The 20,394-nt window shown below is 39.7% G+C and overlaps 1 protein-coding gene across 7 annotated transcripts in view; it reads left to right on the plus strand.

Annotated features, from left to right (window-relative positions):
• Nucleotides 1-284: 284 nt before the first annotated feature.
• CCSER2 (coiled-coil serine rich protein 2) overlaps nt 285-20,394 on the plus strand; it is a 60,497-nt gene continuing 40,387 nt past the window's right edge. For 2 of the 7 annotated variants that reach the window (XM_088168820.1, XM_014882334.2), the window contains exons 1-3: nt 989-1,173; nt 11,897-13,370; nt 14,272-14,474. In XM_088168820.1, coding sequence (XP_088024946.1) covers nt 11,936-13,370; nt 14,272-14,474 — 1,638 coding nt within the window. In that variant the 5' untranslated portion in view covers nt 989-1,173; nt 11,897-11,935. Of the gene's footprint in view, nt 345-988; nt 1,174-11,896; nt 13,371-14,271; nt 14,475-20,394 lie in introns of those variants that run through there. The other 5 variants (XM_088168821.1, XM_014882335.2, XM_014882332.2 and 2 more) reach the window with 4 other exon arrangements.

Below are 20,394 nucleotides of genomic sequence, written 5' to 3' on the forward strand. Positions count from 1 at the left end.
GATGGGAGCGATGGGGAGATGGGAGCGATGGGGAGATGGGGGCGATGGGGAGATGGGGGCGATGGGGAGATGGAGCGATGGGTGTGCTGAGTGTGACGGGTGTGATGGGGAGATGGGCGTGATGTGGACACGCGGCGACGCGTCCCGGCCGCGCCGCCGCCACGGGCAGGGCGGGGCGGGGCGGGGCGGGCGCGCTGACGTCAGGGCGGGCGGAGGGGCGCGGGGCGGCTGCGTGTTCCCGCCCTCCGCCCCTCCCTGCGCGGGCCGGGCGGGCCGGCCGGCGGGACCCGAGGGCGCGGAGCGGCCCTGCCCCGGGAGGCGACTGCGGCCCGCGCCGTCCGGCGGTGAGTGCGGGGCGGCCGCGCCGCCACCCCCGCGCCGTCCCCCGCCCCTCATCGGGGGCTCTTGACCGGCGGGGAGCGGCCGCTGCCCTCTTGGCGGTGCCGCCGCCCTGCGCAGGGGCGGGGGTCGCGGCTCGGCCGGGGATGCTGTGGCAGCGGGGGCCGCGATGGCCGCGGGAGGCCGGGGACGGGCGGCCGGGAGGGCGGGGCGGCCTCCGGCGCGTCCCCTCCGGGCCGGCTGAATGTCACGGGCGAGCCGAGCCGCCCGCGGTGCCACGGGCTCGGGGACGGGCTGGCACGGCGGGCCTGGCTCTGCGGGGGTTTGTGCGCCCTGTAATTCGGTGCTCGGGGAGACGCACCTGCAGCTGCCTTGGGAGCAGCTGCTGCGAGCCCCGCTCGCAGAGGTCTTGTAGCGTGAGGTTTCGTATCTCGAAGGTTTCAGTCTCCGAAAAGGGAAGAAGCAAAAGCACCCAGTGTGTGTTCAAAGGCCACAGTTAAAGAAAAAAAAAATAGTAACGGTGGAAAAGAGTTACAATGGTGGTATTTCTGCTTCAGCAGTGATCTGCTGACATTTTTACCCAGGGGATGTACTGTACGTTGTAGTGATTTCACTTTAATGACACTGAGACTTTGCTTTCGTCACCCAGAGCCTGCTGTTCACTTCGCGTTCTGTCAAATGTACTTTGGCACACAATGAAACGTAGGCACCCTCAGCTTTTAACTTTGAGCTGGAGGAGGTCGAGCAGTTTATCTTCAGTTTAAGAAAGCAAAACTGCATGGAAACTTTATCCTGTAGCAGAGCGTTAGTGTCCAGGCCAGACGTCAAATTAAGGTAAGGATTGTCAATCTGGTACTCCGTCTGGTGTATTGTGTAAAGATGTAAAACACTTTTCAGGGGAATTGGTGCATCTTGCAGGGTTAGAACTTCATGTCTATAGCAGGTTTGTTCTTGATGCCAGTGGGCTTTGAGCCTTGATTTGGTGAAGGAAAGAGTTTTTTGTTACGAAGCTGTTAAAAGTGAAATGAAGTTGAATCTAAGTTCTCGTTTTGTTACATTTTTATAATTGAGAGCTGCTTCACATATTTACCGAGACTTTACTAAATTTCTGTCTTCTGGAGAAATATACAAAATTCTTGGGTTAGCCTGATACAGTAAATATTTACATTGTTTGCTGATAATGAATGAAATTGGCAAGATTTTTTTCACAGGTGTGTCATGATCACATAGCTCTAAATTCTATGGGCCCATTTTGAATTACATGCCTCCAGGCTTAAAAGGTGATGGCCTAACAAATGGGACATGAGTGACAACCAGCTACCTAAATTTCAACCAATGATCTAATGTCAATATCCAACTTAGAGTAGAAAAGTTGCTTTTGAAGTTGAGGTTTAATTCCTGCTTGTGGATAGTATTTTTCATTATAAAAATATCAATGTTTGGGTTCCAAAAACTGCCCAGTATTGTCTTTTAACTGTAAAGTGTTGAAACTGTAGAAATAGCCTCGATTATCATAATGATCTCATTTAATGTATTGTTACTCTAATGAGTAATCCTGTTTAATGGAACTGTTCGTGTAAAAGCTCATTGGAGTAAAATCCATTACTTTTGGACCTGATCATCCTTTAAGAGGGATTGGTTATTTGGAATAAACCAGTTAGTAGGAAATGTTGGCACGGGCTCTTTAGAAAAAAAGCCATCATGCCATCAATCTTGAGTTGAACATTGCTTGCCTGGAATCCTGAAATCTGGAATTAGAAAGTATGGATCTCTCAAAATGGAGAAGAGATGAAGGAATATAAGATTACAGAAAGTAATATGATAAAATATATCAGCAGTGCTTGTGGTGTTCTCTTTTAGCCACTATTTGCTGTAAACAGCAGCACCATCTTCTTAATGAGAAGCTTTCAGGCAGGGTTAAGTCCCGTGCCAACAGGGATGCTAAGGAGATCAAAATACTAATGGTGCTTTTGATAATTAGGTTGAAAATCCTGTATTGTGTTTCAATTGGAGCAATAAAAACAGATTATGCAAATCTTTGGATACCTACACACATGTATGTCACAGTGAAATCCTAACAGCGTTAAATAGTTATCTCAAGGTTGAAGTTTGCCTAGTCAGGAAAGGTCTTTGCATTTCTTTATAGCTCTTGGACATGCCAGATCCCTCTGAAGCTGCTACCAAGTAGGTGCATTTTTGGAAGATATTTTGAGAATGTTGTTTTTCCCTTAAAAGTAGCTGGATTTGCAGAGATGTGGACTTTGCTCAGTAATCATTCTCTGCTCTAAAAGGAGGATTCAGCTGCAGCAGTTCTGCTGACAATATCCTATAGGAATTGAAGAAAACCCCCACCCTGAGGAGACTTTTGCTTATCCCTGGTCACATGGGGAACTGGTGTTGCAAGTTCTTGCTAAAATGCCTGTTTCATTGCAGGCTGTTGGGATTTTCATGAGCACTTAGTCTGTGCTGAGTTGAGGTCCTGCTCTGTAGAGTGCATCTTAATGGCCTCTATTGAAGAAGTACTGACAATGCTGGCAATGTCCTCTCTACAAGAAGGCTTGGCTTCTTAGCCAGAGGAAATGGGTGATAAGGATTTACTTTGATGAGGTGGCTGAACGATTTATGAATCAGGAATAATCCTTAAATTGCAAATAATTTCTGCAATTATTCCCTGAAGCCTAAGAAATTCTGTGCTTTTAGGCTAATCAGCCCAGATGGCTTGTGACACACACAGCACAAGGGAAGCATCCTGGGAGAACTGAATGTCCCTGCTTCTCTTGACTCAATAATTATGTCTACTTTAAGCTGGAGATTCAAAAATCTCTTTTAGATGGATGCAGAGTTTATCATTGCAATGTGGATTTGGATGATAATTCAATTCACACTCTTTTTCTAAGCTGTTTTAAAGATTGACTTCACTTAAATGCTACTTTTTTCTGATCTTATATGTTAAAATTATTACATAGCCATGTTGATACACATTTTTGATGAGTTGAGAGATGCTGTGGCTTTTGAGTAACCTTCATCTCAGTAAGGCAAACTTGCATAGGTAGAAACTTGGCAAGGCCCAGGCTGCTGCTGTCAGTAGCAGGAAACTTGAGGGGAGGAGCACAATCTGTCAACCTGCATAGCCTTGTCCATCAGCAAACAGAGTTAAAAACAGAAAAAAAATCTTCTCTTTGTAAATCATGATTTACATGATTTAATCATGAAAGCTTTCTGAAATGGTCATTTGGATAAGTACAGCTTTATAATGAGTACACTGAGATTCTGATTAAGTGATACAAACAGTATATATCACCTTCCTGTAAATTTGAATAAAATACTACATTGATGACTAACTCTGAAACTGATCCTGTGACAAACTGTCATTTGTAACTGAAGTTACATCTCAGTTTCTCAGAGAATCTTTTTTGCTTTCAGTTGCAGACTTCTGAGGACATAACAAATATCTCTGTCTTCCACTTTGTAGGAAACTGACCTTGAGACGTACATTCCAATATAGCTGTTGTTGTATCAGAAAGTTGGTAGGAAAACACAAAACACACATTAAAATAGCGGAGGCTGCCAGTCTGTTGTCAAAAACATGTTGGTATTTGTTATGCTGTGGCAAACTTGGAAAGTTGTTTGGTACTCGGACGTTTTCGAGGAGTCTGGTTTTGAGACTGGGAACTGATTTATATCAATGGAATTGTAGACAGAAGCTGTATTGAGTCCAGCACTAATGAAATGAAACTTGATAGCAAGAAAGTGATACTTTGAAGATGTGGTTTACAAATAAACAAGTTTCATTTAAAAGCTGTAATATAGCAGTGTTTGGCTTCAGTATTTTTGGTCAAGGGTGGATGTTAAAGAGAAGTCAAACTTCACATAATACTGTACCTTCATGAAAGCACATAGATGTGATACAAACTGGTATGTTTGGTAGCAAGGAGAGCAGGTATAAGTAACTTACGACAATGTAGGAAATTTAGAAGAAGTTTTAGTAGTTTTCCTTGGGAATCTGTGCAAGGCAATGAAATAACCTTGAAAGAATTGTTACTGGGGTTCTGGAACTCCTTGCTTATGGCAGTTAAGAATGCAAAAAGTTTGGGGGCTCATGGACAGGTTACACAAAATAGTGGACAAGAGATCTGTAGAGGGTTCCTAAACAAACTGCATCAAATTTAAGAAATTCAATGAACTGAGAACAGTTGAAGGTTGAGGAAGTCACATTCTGTGTTTGCCCTGATCATCCCTTCCCTGGTGCATTTTTATTTTAAGGCAACCACAGGAGTTAATCGGATTTTTGTACTCCTCCCTTCTAAAATAAAATTGACTGGCAGAACTATATGGAGAATTGAACTGGGCATTGAAGTGCCATGATCCACACACAGTGAAATACTGTTATTTATATAATATTTCCAGCTTATCCAGGATTCACTGCCTGTCTTTGATGATAGCAGTGTTAAGGATTTTCTTTGTCAGTCTTTTTTCTAGTATTTTTAATTCAGCAGTGGCTGACTTAACAATATGACATTTTTTCGGTACATAGCAATGTGCTGATGCGTTCTTGTCTCAAGATAACGCTCTTCTGTGAAAAACTCAACTATGCTGAAATAGCATTGGCAATATGTAGAAAATAAAATCTCAGAACTAGTTTTTTCTTCTTTCTGCTGCTTCTTGTCTAATCTTGCTTAATTATCACATGTGAACCTCTCCAGGCTTCTTGAAGATATCCCAGTCCCAGTGAGTCTATGAATTACATGCAGTCTCTTCCAATTATCTCTGCTTGCCATTCAGCTTAACCTATAGCTATAATTCTTACTCAAGCAGCAGGAGAAAGAAAGAAAGAATGAGTGTATGTGGCTGGAGGGGGAGAAAAAAGCAACTTACATATTGGTTGAAAGCACAGCCTCATTGAAGATTTAAACCCATGGAAATTCTTAATCTCAAGATGCCCACATAGATAAGCTGTTCAGCAGCAGTTCAGACAGGAAATATTGTTTCTGTTCTTAGTCATTATTTAATAATTGCAAAATATATATTGAAAAATGTTAGTACCAGTGTGAGAGGCTTCTAGCTCAAGACAGCACAGTATTTTTACATGCATCAGTTGAGTAAACAAACCAGAGGAGTAGGATAGACAACATGGCAATCTAAAAAGGGATATTTCCAGTTATAATTAGTTCTATACCAAGTTTCACTTGGCTTTCAGCCTGCCTGTTCTTATCAGCAAGAAAATCCTGCTCCAGCTAACATGTATTACTGTGTAAGAAGTAGAAAACATTAGCTGGTAACCATCTCTTTTTGTTGGTTACTGAGTCAATGGTGAAGTAAATCTTTCTTAGAAGAGTTAGAGATGGAAGTTATGTGTTTGAATCACTTGGTGACAGTGGATAGTGCTGAGGAAGAAAGGGTTACTTCTCTGTTTTTAAGTGAAGTATTTGCTGGAGAACAGTAGGTAATTCCTACTGGTTTGCATTAGGACATTGCTTTTGAGACAGATGCAATCTCTTTGGATTTGTTCTTACAAGATAGATTAAATTACCCATGTGAAATGCTGTTGCTGAAGGACTAATACCATCAGCAGAAGCAGGGGCCTGTTTCTGTTGTCGGTTGCTTTGATGCTGACATAATCACAAAATGTTTTAAGGAGAGATCAGGATCTGACATTTCACTGGTAGAAAGCTTTAATTCTAGACTGCAACTGATGTTTGGGATTTTTCAGTCAGTGTTAGCCAGAGCATAAAATTTAAATTGCCTTAATGATGTAAACAGTGATGCCACCTTTAACTCTTCTGAAAGGCAAGTTTCTCATTTCTCACCTGCTGCCTTATTCATCATGTAAAAATGCCAAAAATTTACCTGTTCGAGAAACCTTGGAAAAAAGACTCTGGTGGGAAAGAGGAAAGTCTTTCCAAAATCTATGTACTTGCACACAAGCATATTACACAATTTCGACATCTTCCAGGACAGAAATCTTGCTAAATGCAAGGAAGTATTAAGACAGCATAGGAACCTAGATATAAATGTGCTTTATAGTCACAGTATGTTTGTTTGGAGTTGTTTTTGGAAGGGCTTGTGGGGTGGTGCTGGTGAATGTTTAACAGGTTTTGGCTACTTTGTAGCTGTGTGACTTTGTCTTTAGGTTGCAGAGCATTGGATCTGTAAGGCCGGCAGACACTGTCTGTCTTTTCTTACTTCAGTTTTTCCCCCCTGTTTGTTATCCCTGCAAATTTGGTAATAATTTAATGTGTTATCAAAGAGAGAAACAAGTGAAGGCTCTTTGTTTCTCCAACAAAGATGTTGGAAACATCTTCATCTTTTGCTATTTAAGAGCTTTTAAACTACCCTGGTGAAGAAGCTTGACTTGCTCACTGGGGTTGAATCTCTTGGATTGGTTCAGTTCACAGGAGGCTGTTCACATAATTTAGTTCCTTCTAGCAGGGGTGTTTCTGCACTGGAGCCAGATGTATTAGTCATAATTATGTTAATTGTTTCTGATACATGGCAATATATCCCTCCCACCTCTTGCAGTGTTCTTGGGGTCAGCACACCTAATGTAGTGCTTTTATCATCTGGACCTTGTGTTCTTTGGATGCCAGTGAAAGCCTCAATTCTCTGGGTCTTGTGTTTTGGAGTTGGTTATGCAAGGGCTGTTTGTATCTGCAGGTACAGGCTTGACATTGCTTGTCCAGGTTTAGCAAGATCTGCTGAAGAAAGGAATTGATGAGTTCCTCCAAGAGGATGCATCAGCTGAATAGCAGATTCAGAGAGGAGTCATGCATCCCCAATGCTTTATTCCAATTTCTAGCTGAGCAGTTAGGCTGTCAGCACTAATGCAGGAAAGAGTAACTGGCATTGCACTTCATGTCTCATGAACAAACCATAATAACCTGCATTAACGCCTAAAAGGAACTTGAAATGTCAAATCTTTCTCGTTGTTCACAGACTATGATACTCTTTTTTACTGGGAGTAATTTTTTTGTACCCTCAGTTACCCTCTTCCATCTTCTTTTCTTTGTGCTGAAGCTTCTCCTTGCTGCAGCTGGCTGAACATATGGACCTTGACTGCCTTCCACCTTGTTGGTTGTGTAAGGATGCCAAAAATCAGTGCAACTTGACTTGTTTGAGAAACAAGTTTTTAGCAAAAGTTTCTCTTGTAGTTAAAATTTGCATGACTTTTTTCCAATAAAATCTCAAGGGACTTATGATAACTCATACCCTGTTTTGTTTCAATGTTTTGGTTAGGTTTGACGTAAAAATTCGGAGTTTAAAATGTGTAGTTTCTCTTTTACTAATGCATAAAGCACAAATGGGCAATAATTACAAAGTATCCTTGTCTGGACAGATAACACTTAGCCCTTTTTTGCTTCCTTGAGGTGCCTGATGCTTTATGTAAACAGCATTAATGGCAGAGTGAATTGTCAGTGTGGCCCTGAGGGATGCAAAGGGAGTTTTTGATTCTGAAAGCATTGTGTTAGCTTTCTTCTACAAAATAGAGCTGTATTTCCCTATTTCTTTTTCTCCAGTAAGTGCTTATGTCCTCTTGCCTTATCAAACATTAAGAATTCTGATGAATAGCAAGAATGCTTTTAGAGATGGCAAGGGATGTCACATTTTATGCTATATTGACTAAAGATAGTGCTCAATGTTAGAAATACTGAAACTCCAATCTCTTTATGATGAATTTCTTGCTTTCTTCTCCCTTTATTCATTATCCTGTTCTGCTCATGTTCTTTGACCTAGTGTATTTTGACAGTAAATTGAGCACAAGAGCAGCTTGGATAACTGTTTTTTGATGTTTGATAGATCAACTCATAAAAGTAGGTAGAACCTCATTATTGTGAGGGAGGAAAAACAGAAAAGGGTGTATATCTAAGCTGCCTTGAGATCTGAAAACAAAATCTCACAACTTGGGACACAGAAAAGCAAGGTGATTTCAGAGAAATAGAACGATAAACCCTCACCATCTTGGAATTTCTTGCTATACTTCCTGACTATGGCACCTTCAAAAGACAGAACATCAGAGAAGCTGGTGTTAACCACTGCAGTTTGGACATAGAAAAGGGAGAGTGGCTAAAATTCATGGATGCCTTCATAAAACATTGGGAATTGATTTGGGGAAATAGAAGATAGGAGAAGGAAGACAGGCTTGGAAGATTTTACTGCAGAGCCTGATAAATCTTACTGGATCTTGGAATGAAGGTGGCACTTTGGACTGAACTGAAACCATTCTTTGCAGAGTAAACAACACAAAAAGTTGTAAATACTCAAAGTTCAATCTTGAAGCCATCAGAATTTCTGATTGCATTCTGATTCATTTTAATTCATACAACATGCACAATTTCCTCAGGATTCATGATCTTGAGTTCCCCAGGGCTTGTCATGCTCAGAGCAGGTGTTTACCAGCTGGATCTCTTGCCAGTTTCTTCCATTCTGTTAAGCTCCCATGGTCCTCTTAAAGCTGAAAACTGACTTGCCGTCATGCTGCCTGTCTTGCAGTGTTCTTAAACGAGTGCTAAGGAAGCCTTTTGCTGCTTCTATTGCAGGGACCTCCCACATTTTTCCCTGATGGCATTCAATACCTTCCAACATTGGTGGAAATAAGAGATTTTCACATAACTGATCTAATGAATTTTTAATAACCGAGAGGTGTAAGAGGTGGTTTTATAAGCTATGCACGGGACAGAATTGAAATACACGTGCACTTAAATTTCTGTGAACGAAGCACAGATCTGCCATAGCAGTAGATCTGCAGAGAGGAATTGCTCTGGCCTGTCACCAGTCTGCCACATGTGTTTCATCCCTCAGCTGGGTATTCCACACTGCTGTTACATTAGGAAGGGAATTCAGTCTCATTCAGGAATCTGGAACTGGAAAATGCTGTTATCTTCCTGGTGGCAGGAATCATAGGGGTTGCAGTATTTTAAGGTGCTTAAGCTTTAAAATGTATGAATCTTTAAGCTGTCTTCTTCTGTAGGGCAGAGTCTCAGATGCAAAGCTGGACTTTGCTGAGAAGCTAATGTATAGGAAACTGCCTTCCTAGTGGTGCTGAAGCAAGCTGTGAATGAAATTAGAGTGAATGTTGTGCTTGCCAGTTGAAACTAACAGTGCAGGATTTTATTGAGGTATAAATAATCCTGTAGAGGAAGTACCAAGGAGGGTGAGAATTAATATCCTTTTGCTTATCACCAGGATCTTGAATATCCTTGAAGGTTAGGATGTAACAGCTTTTCAGTTAATTCAGATTATACTTCAGAGGGGGTCTGTGGATTTTATCTCCTTTTCCCTGGATCATTATGTAAGGCTAGGCTCTTTATAATTAGTTTAATTCCCGATTAGGCTTGTGTGCACTAGATAATGTATTTCCCAAGGCAAAGAATATAAAACTTGTTTGCCCAAATGTCAGTTTTTAAAAAATCCATAGATTGCTTAAGTCTAAAAATACTTTGAATTTCTTTATAGTACAGCAATCTACAATTTAAATTGTATTGAACTTGAATCTTCTGGGATACAGAAATCATACTTTAACTGGTAGGTGCATGCTGCTTTATAAGGGAGTTTCGTTGTTAGGCTAGTGTAATCTTTCCTAGTAAACATATGTAAAGATTAAGGAAGTTGTAGAGAACTTAATAAGCAAATTCCCCATTTTCTGGGAAACATCTGCCAGACGCGATGCTGTTAAGTTTTAGTGGTTTTTTTGATGATTATGTGTTTCAATGAAACAAATGAAACCTGGACTTGAGAAGGTGGCACAGTAGTTACAGTTAGGTAGCTAATAAAATACAGAGAAGTCTTGTTTGTCCTTTAATTTAATTATCTGAAGTGTCCTAGGCTATCAGTATGGTTTTCTTGAAGATAATGTGTTGTCTTTGCCTAATCAAGGATAAATGAGCAGGAACCTTTTCTAGAGAACTGAAAGGTCTCCTTTTCAAGTTTAATTTGCAGCACTTGGTGGAGGATTAAAGTAATCTAATTAAATGGCCTCATTTAAATTTTGCAGTCACCTAAGAAATGGTAGATGTGAAGAGGGAATTATCCATAAAGCATGCAAGTTAAATTAACAGCTTTCTCATTTAACTTTTTCAATTTGGAAGATTTCTTCCAAGACTTGCCTTTTCTTTAGAGTTAGATTATCTTCTGAGGGATCTGCAGTATGTTACTTGCTGGGAATGAATTCATCAGCATGTTAAAGACCATTTTTATTCATGGAGTTACTAATAAAATGGTGTACTTTACTGTATGTAGTTAGCATAAAATAAAGATCTTTGATGTTGCTATTAAAGCCTGATGATATTTTCCTGTGCATGGTATGCAGGTGCACTGTCGGCAAGAAGTCTGACATTAGACACTTCAATCCACATGCAGGCAGGTATCATACATGGTGAATGAAATGTTCTGCTGGTCCCAGGGGGAAATACCTGTGTCCTTTTTTGCACACCTGGGTGAGGGCAGTGTCTCTGGTGTGCAAGAATTCACTGAGTCTTTGAAAAGTTGGGATTTGTGTATTTCAAAATAGAAATGGAATTCCAGAATGTGGATTCTGATGTTTTCACAAGTTAGGAGCCCCTAAATGCCCTGTCTGCAGTACCTTTCTCTTTCTGTCTTTATAATGTAGATCTGCTTCCAGAAGTACTGCTCTGAGGCATCCTATTCACTGACAAATCCTAAGGGTATTTCAGTTTGTATGAATTTAATGCCACTTCAGTTTTATCTTTGATTTTATCTTCGATTGTATCACCAAGAAACTTAAGTGTTTCTTAGTGAGGTCTTGCCACTTGGGGAATGACTCACTTTAGGGTAATGCTTGCTGTGGTTGCACAAGATATTTTCTCTACTTTGAATAAGTAGAACTTTTGAATTTTCTTTCTAACACTGACCTTATGCAACTGTTGCACTGTACTTCAGGTCTTGTAGTGAATAATATTTTCCAAAATAGACTACATCCTGTAGTCTACAAAGGAAACAATGACTAGGAATGTGAACCTTGATTTGGGAATATTCGTAAGATGTGGGAACAAAAAATGTTGTGGTGAGATACATGATGAGTGGTTATTTCCTATGTTTTAGGCATTGGGGAAACTGAAAACTTTCTCAAAAAATTGGCTTTTAATCAGATTTAACATTATAGTTTTTGCAGGTTTATGTTGCTGACCACAGGTTTTTGCTATGTCATACTTGTGGCTTTTTAAAAAATACTAAATCTTTATAACTTAATAATTGTAACACAGTTGAAAAGTTCAGTTTGTTGCTGAAAATGGGAAATGAAAAAAAAAACAACAAAAAATCATCCAGCCTCTTCTCAAGTTTATTTTGTAGATTACAAAATGGAAACAAAGAAAGGTGGTTTATGTAGAGAATGGAAGCTGGGGGAGGGAGCTGTGATCTGAAGATCATATTACTGCCAAATAACTTCTGGAACTCTGAAGTTCACAAAATGTGTCTGGGTTACTTTTTGTCAGCATGGTGGATTTAGGCACAGAAATCTAGAGTGCATATAGCTGCAAATGTGTAGAAAATTGTATTTGTGTGGTGGATTCAAGTTTAATGTTGTTTTATTTTTCTTTCTTAGATCCAAGCACCCTTTAAGAACCAATGTACCCAATAGCTCATGGACGAAAAAAATCAAAACAGGACATCGTTGGTTTCCAGGCTACCGAAATATGGAACGAAAACTTTAGGGAGTGTTTTGCAACCCATGCCAAATGGGACGGCTGTGAGCTTAGCAGGGAGTAATGGTGGCAAAAATTTCAGCAAGCACAATGGCACTGTTGGAATGTCTCCCTTTGCTTTCAACTGGAAAAAATCATATAAACATCAGCTTAACGATCAGAATGGGAGAGAGGCCAATGCCAAACGCAACTCTAATGAAAAATTAATCGATTCTGAGAAGTATCCTCAATCTCAAGGAGCTTTGGGCAATGATGAGCTCAGGGTGGGTTTGAACAGTATTGCTTCTGTTGTGTCAAAAGCAGCAAAGCAAACCAATATGTTTGTATCTCCTACTGAGGAATTAAACCCAAAGTCTATACCTGGACTCTCTAGTTCAGCTAAATTCACCAAAGGTACCCTGTCAGGAAGGACATACTCTGGACTCAATGCTCCAAGATCAAATTTAAATGGATTTTATGGAAATCGGCCAGTGGTAGGTTTGCAGAGACCTAGAGCTAATTCTGGTGCCGCAAGGACAAGTTCAGGAGAAAGCCTGGCACAATCTACAGACAATAGCAAGGCTTTTTCCTGTGACAAAATGGTAAGATCACAAAGTTTTTCACATTCCATTCAGAATTCTTTCCTTCCCACTGCATCTCTAACCAGGTCACATTCCTTTAATAAAGCTGTGGATCTTACAAGGCCTTATCATAGTCAGAATCTTGCTGCCAGGACGTCTCAGAGGTCTACTCTGCTGTCAAGGAATGCATGTCAGTTGGATGTACCCAATGGAAATGAACCGGTGAAGTATGGATTTACCAGACCGTACTCGGCTATGTCAGCTCCTTGTTCCAAGAAACCCCCACTGTCAAATGGATCTGGGTCAGCACCTTCCTATGGATACAGATTAAGTCGGCCTTCTCTGCTGAAGCCTGCCAGGCAGCGGTTTGCTGGGAACACCGTTTTGGATGGCAGCAAAAGTGCGGCTGCAGACACGTGCATCGTGGAGAACACGGATATTTCAGCAAATATCAATAGAGCTGTGGATAAAAACAGTATTCTAGAGAGCAGGGCTCAGAGAACAGAACCTGGTGAGGGCCTGCATGAAAGTCTGGGAAAGCATGGGTCAAAAGTGATGTGTATGAGCGATGATGGAGATGAAATATCTATATCTTCTTTGTCATCCTCTGAGAAAAATGATTTGAGTGAAGACTTCAGTGATGATTTCATAGATATAGAAGAGGCAAACAGACCTGTACAAGTCCAGCAGAAGGAGAGCTGCCTTCAGGAATTAGAGCATGGGAGCAGAGTGTCCATTGAGCCATTCACTTCTCTCAAGGAAGGTGGAGGATCTTGCTGTAATGCTGATGACTGGCTTGATATAAATGTGTCTGGTAAATACCTTTTCTATGTTCTGTTTGAAATTTTAGGTGCTAAATCAAAATTCTGTAATGGTAATTAAGTTATTTAATGTAATTGTCCATTGCTTGTGAATTGTTTCAGAATGGAACTGCTCTATGCTGGCATATTTGTTTGCTTGTGCCTTTTCTGCATTACAGATTTTTTCCCAAGCATTACTTTGAAGAGCTCTTTGTGATAAAAATGAAGGTGACCTCCTTTAAACACATTTGTGATGTGGTTGTGGGATTCCTCATATCCTTGCTTTGCCATTCATTTTCTGGGTTGATGATATTTTAAGAAAATTTCACCTCGTGCTCCTTCCACCTCTGTAGGCAGAGAACAGCTGTAGCTGCTTCTAAGTAGTGGAAATAAGTGTAGGATGTGTAATTGAATTAGTTCAGTTATAAACAGGATTGTTACTGGATCTTTTTTGTTTTATCTGATGCATATTAATTCTTTAAAAATTAGTTGAAGACGTGAGGAGATGCTTTTGAAAGCCTCATTTTGAAATCTTTGATGGGCTTTTCATGATAAAAGCTTGTTTGAGAGATGTTGCAATTGAAAGACTAGATCCAAAGAATGTATTTTTGGACCCACCTTCTAATATGTTAAAGAGATTCAGATTTCTAGAAAGCAGCTTCCATGATGGGTGAATTAGGGCAGTATAAAAGGTTAGCAAAGATATAGGTTGGAAGATTCCTTGGTTGTAGCTGCCAAACCAGCCTGAGCTTTTTCCCCTTCTGGGATGAGGGAACAATACTGTAGAAAGCTTTCAGGTATTTCTGTTACAGTACAGCTTCAGCGAAGGTAGCACACCAGTAACAGGCATTTTAATGTTTATTTGTTGAGTAGTGGATTGTTTTTGGAGTCTTAACTGATGCTGTTTTCTTTAAGCAGTGGATGACAACAGTGAAAGCACAAAACATGCTACTGAGAATGTCATCTCTTCAGAGATGAACTACAGAGCTGGCTCCTCCTTTGAGCTTTCTCCATCTGACAGCTCTGACGGCACATATATGTGGGATGAAGAGGGGCTGGAGCCTATAGGAAGTGTCCATCCGTGTGGAAGTTACGACTCTTCAGAAATGAACAGCATAGTATGTATCTATATTCATAACTTCATTATTATAGTGTGTTGCGTTTATTGCTTATTAAGTGTATTTTTTAAATATTAGTGCTTTCAAAAAAATTTTGTAGTTGTTTCCTCTTTCCCCTGTAGTTGATAGCTTTGTGAAGCTTCTTGTTTAGGAGCTCCTGTTTCTGGACAGGTGACTTGGTCAGGCTGCTTGCACACATTTTTTTCCTTTCCTTATTCTAAAGTCAGGACAAAACAGGTCCCTCCTTATGCAGTCTCACAGCAGTGCTCACAAAGAATAAAGGAATTTGATTTCTGCGAAGGATAGGCTTAATACCTCCTATGAATCTTTAAACATAGAAATAAAAAAGCCAGGAAATAACTATTGCCTCTGTGGCTTCTTGAATTTTTTGTTTCTATGCTGTGTGCTCTTGTAAGCTGCAGCAGATACTAGATTTTTCTTCATTTAATCATAACATCTTTGAGGTAGAGACCTGGCTGTAGCTCACTGTAGCAGGGCTCTTCATACGTCTCCAGTGGGATACACAAATGCAGCACAACCTTTTTCTTGCTGTTAAACTCAAACTGGTCTGCAAGAAGTATCATCAAATATGAGGGGGAGTGGATGGAGAGTTGTTACTATTCTGTGATCCTCCATCTGAGATCAGGTAGCCAACCTTGGAATTTTAGTGGGCCTGAATAAAATTCTATCTGTTCTGTTCATATTCCTTTATCTGAATTGTTAAGAAAAATCCAAGTTACTATGATGTTAACAATCAGAATATTTGACAAAACCAATTTGGTTTAATTGATCTGTTGTGCTTCATGTGTTTGAGGCCTGTTAGGTACTGTGTCACCACTGCCCATTTAGTAATGTACATACCACTTTCAGACTTGGGCCCAGATATGTAATTATATTCTTTATGTGTAATATGAATTCATGATAATATTTTCAGCTTCTTGTGGTATTGCTTGCTGTCCATCTTAAATTATGATGTTGGGATCTAGTGCTTCAAAGAGTTTAGCAGTGGTTATTAGCTTTGTGTGGCAATTGTGACCAGCTTGGAAAATCTGTTAGAGATTTTTGCAGTATGGTTTTGTAGCTTTATTGGTGTTTATAGGGAAAACCCAAGTTTCATGGAGGCCACTGCAAAAACAAACACCATTGTCCCCACACACATGCATGCAGGTGCCAAGAAAAGACGGAAGATTTTGATTTTTTTATCCTGTTAGCACTCTTCCAGAATTTTAGAGTTTACTATACTGTGATTTTATCTGAATGAGGAAAGCATCAATAGCACATTTTATTTTTGCAAGGCAGAAATTCATTTTCAGTAGCTTGGGTTTTGAGGGAGAAAATGTCGCTCTGAACTGTTTAATTGCCTTGTAGTAGGGGGATTTCTTTTTTTCTTGTTCTTGTTGGTTTTGATAGAAATTATGATATATTTGATTTCTTTAGCCTAAAGATTAAACAATGATCTTTTCTAATCTGAAGATGCAGAAGAATTTCTGATGCAGTTTTTCATTCATTCTGAAAAATTGTGCTCTTGAGTAGGTTACAGTAAGCTTTTGTTCCATGTTTTTCCTTTTCTCTGCAAGCAGGGAGTATAAAGACAAAAAAGTGAAGGCATTTGGAATAATTATTGTGATTAGTCAACACGTCAGATGTTTTGATTGCTGGCAGATACGTGATCAAATTATGCAGTTTTTATCCTCTAGTGTGGTGAGTTAGAAGCAGTTCATATCTGTGTGTAAAAATCCAATTGATGAGAGTCAGATTTAAGAATTCGGAGTGCTAAAGGCAGCCTGCCTGCCCCTTGGATTTAGTATTTCCAGGGCAGTCACCAAAGCAGTAGTTCTGGAGTTCCTGTGGCACCAGGCTGGGGTGAGTAGAAGCAATGTGGCTGAATAACAATTCAGGGAACTACGTGCTGAGTAATCGGTCATGTTTAGTGCTCAATTCGCCTTTTTCTTCCTCATTTCCATCCTGCTGTTGTTTTGTTAGTCTTCTAAGCTGTATCCTTCTTAGTATCAACAAATAGTAAATGCTTTTCCTAAGCTTTTCCATAGATGGCAGTGCAGCTCCCATTGGGTGATCTTAGGAGTGTTTGGACCATCTTTGGAAGGGCAGCTTTTGCAAAAGGGATTTTAACTGGGCTTCTGAAATGAGAACCAGCATAGGAAGGCAACAGCAGGAACTTGCTGGCCTCTGATGCTCATTATTCCTTTTTGGGGAGCAGAGAAACCAGTATCTTTGCTATTCTCAGTACATCTTGGTTTTAAAGACATGGGGACGAAGAATAAAATAAATTTGGCCTCTTTTAGTACAGTCCTTCTGTTCTTTACTGAGTGAACAGTTATGAAGAAAATACGTAATCCAGTGTTGGAGGTTTAAGAGTCATACAAATCTAAATGATATCATAGGAAGGACTTAGGGCTTGGTAGGAAAATCTGTGTGTTTTTTGTAAGGATGAAAATATTTTTATTGTCTAACTGCATAACAGAAAATAACTAATTCCACTATCTCAGTTGTTCCATTTACACTTTGGAAGTCAAATCACTTGGATAACTTTCTAAGTGCTGAACTCCTTTCAAATTTCTAAGCACTGATTTTTTTGGTGTTCTCTATAGTCTTTTCATCAGCTAGTGTTTGCTGCTGAGCACCAAGTTCAGTTCTGTGTGAGCAGATTGATGCTTAGCAGAGCAGTTGATGGCTCTGTAAATTAGCAGCAAGGGCAGTGTTTATAGGTGCTCTCACTTGTTTTTAGCTGTGCTGTTTGCTCCTGTCCTGGGTTTTAGTTGCTGGCTGCAATGCCTAGTTCCTTTACTGCTTCATGGCAGAAAGCTGCTCAGCAGTGTGAGGTACAACTCCTGGTTGTAGTTTAGTGTTGCTAGATTTTTATTTTCATTAATTTTGGTCTGAAAATACTGTTCATCATACATGTAAGCATTGTAGCCTCAAACAGGCATCCTGACCAGAGTCTCATGGCTCCTTTACTTGCCCTCTCATGTTGTAGCAAGGTTTGAGGTGTTTTCTCATCTCCAGAGTATTAAGTAGGCACATGAGAATCAGAAGGTTTAATATGTGTTTGTTCAGAGGGAAGCTTTGAATGTTTTTGGCAAGTGCAAGTCCCTATTTACATTGAGGATAGGTAGTACAGCTGTGATTGTTCTGTGGTATCTGCTTGTTTTTAAATATGCTACAATATTCTGGTGCTCAAAGTCTGCAAGAAGTAAAAGTTTAAACTGAAAACTTTCCAGTAACTTTGACTTTTATCTGTAATATTCTTGAGAGAAGAAGTTCTTGTGATGTGATTAGTTTTTTGGGGGGTTCTTTGTGTCTTTTAAAGGAATCTCCTTTGGGCCAGTAGGTTTGGACAGGAAGCTTTCAGAGTGTTCCCTGTACTGTCAGATTGAGTCCTCTGCCCTTGTTTTCCTGTAGGCTGCAATAGCAATGTGATTCTTTGTGCTATGCTCGTTTTTCCTGAAGTAGATAAAGCCAGTGTTTTTGGATATATGCAGAGTGAGCATCAATGTAATTATAAAGACATAGGATTATGGAATAATAATTGAAATCTGGCTTGAAGAGACAGATGGGTTTTAACTGCTTTGCTGAGAATTTAATTGCTCTTGGGATGAAATCTGGTTCTCACTGGAATGAATCAGTTTGACACATGGCCAGAATTTTAGCCAGAGTATGAAACAGTTAGATTTTTCTCTTCTCACAGGCAGTTTTTGAAATCTTGTAAGATTTCTGTTGTTGTTCCTTGTTATATTTTTCCCCTTTGTGACTGTAATTTGGGCAAAGGCAGTTTTGAATTAGTTTTTGAGACTTGGGAAAATGCTTTCTGGTTCCTGAAACATTGATACTCAGTGAAATATGCTCTACTTCTTAGAGAAAACGAACTTGCTAGAATAGAATTGTTTAGTTCAGTTATTAATTTTTCAGTAGTTATTACACAAGTAATTTAGTGTTAATTACCTTAATTTTTAAAATAATTCACTTCTCAAAATGTACGGTAAATAGTAAGGTTTAAATACAAATGTGATTTCTCACGTGAGTAATTTATTAATGTGAATTCAGACTTGAAATAGATGTAGTTCTAATACATTTTATTTCCTTAGAGTGAAGTGTTCTTGGTATTGCCTTCTACCCATTTTCCTGTCTTTGGTACAATTTTGTTTTCAGAAAGTTAATGCCAAAACATTAATTCTTGTTCTGTGAGAAGCTGGGCTTTGTAGATTTTGTGATGTTTGGTTACAGCAGTAATGAAAATAAAAGTGCCAGTAAGATAATGTAAAGATAATGTAAAAAGTAAAAATCCTTTCTCAACACAAACTTTTCTTTTTTCGCTATAACTTTCTAAAAGAGAAGTCACAAAACAAGTCCTTCAGGTGCAAGCTAGTTACAAGAAGCACACATTAAAAGTCTTTCATCTAGTGAGCCAGTTGAAATTCAGTTCTTTTTTCTCTTTTCATCTTGCAAAGAACAATGAAGATCTTACTCAAATCAGAGAAGAGTATTAAAAAGACACGTATTTCTTGACAGACTGTACTCAAATGAACAATGTTGAATTACTGCATTTCCTCCTTTCTTAGAATATAAAAGGTGAGGTTAATAAAGAAAATTAATTGCATTTTGTGCTCCCATGATGCTTCCTAAAAGTCATTTCTGTACTTCAGTTGAGCACTTCTTTAAGAAGTATTTTATTTGTTCTGTGCCTGAAACCAAAAGATTATTTAATCTCAGTCAGTGCCTTTTTGACTAAAATTCATTATGGCATTAATAAATACACACTTCCAATTTTGTATGTGGTAGAGATTTTTTTGCTAGTGAATGTGATTCAGTGAGAACTGATGAATTGTTAGATGCCCAATACTCTTGTGAGGGTGCGAGGTTGGAAGGAGAAAGAAGACTTTATTCTTGTGGTACAATTATTTAATGAAGAATAATTGTTCTAGTCTTAGGGAATCTTACTGTATGCCTGTGTTGTGGTGATTTGAATTTTGAAGTATCTGTTGCCTTTTTGCTGCCTACCGAGCCTGTACAATCTGAGATTTTAGTCTTTCTTGCAGCTGCCAAGTTTTATCTGGCCACTGTTATGACAGAACAGGACCATGGAGGAGGAAACTGGACACCCTCTCCGTTTAGGTGTGTGAGGGGATACCAGGATTTATCAGTGTGTCAGAGGAATGAGACTGAGAATGTACATGTGACTGTAGTGCCAGTGAAGGGGGAGGTGATTTTATCGGCCCGGGAAGTATTCAGACAAACCAAGGTAAATGCACTTGAGAAGTCACCTCATACAGGCATGGAGGTGTGTATGGGCAGTGATAGAAATCCTCAGTGGCAGATACTCCTCACTGAATTGGATAAACTGCAGTACAAAGTGTCTGTGAACCTCCTGGGTGAGACTGAGAGCAAAACCAGAGAGAGTCAGATACTCTTCAGTTTGTGTTGTCCCTTGTTCAACGTTTCCCTCCATGCTCAGGATAGTGGAGAGCACCTTTTATGGATGGAGAGCACATAGCACCACTAATGTAGAATTGTAACATAGAGTTCTGTTTTCTGCTTCTGATCAGAGAATTTTCATTCTTTACCTTCATCACCAAGGAAATTCTGCCCTCTAGGACAAATTGAATAACTCATTGGTCCTTTATACTCCTTTATCTGAAAACCTGAGTTTTGGATTAGGCCAAATATTATCACTTGGCAAGAGGTATCACAGTAGCACAGGGAGTCTTCTGTGAGGTTTTAGTTTTTACTGATGCATTCTAGAAAATGGCAAACAATGTGTGAGATTTTACTTGGGATACAGGAAGATTTATTGGAAATGCATTATCTGGGAAGCTGCCATTTCTGTGGTCAGACTTCCTGCTCAGGTCTATATGTAGTGATTCTGGGATTGGAGTCTAATACACGTGCCAGCCTTCGAAGCTGT

The sequence above is a fragment of the Sturnus vulgaris genome, chromosome 8 (genome assembly GCF_052056855.1).
Source record: "Sturnus vulgaris isolate bStuVul1 chromosome 8, bStuVul1.hap1, whole genome shotgun sequence".
NCBI lineage: Eukaryota > Metazoa > Chordata > Aves > Passeriformes > Sturnidae > Sturnus > Sturnus vulgaris.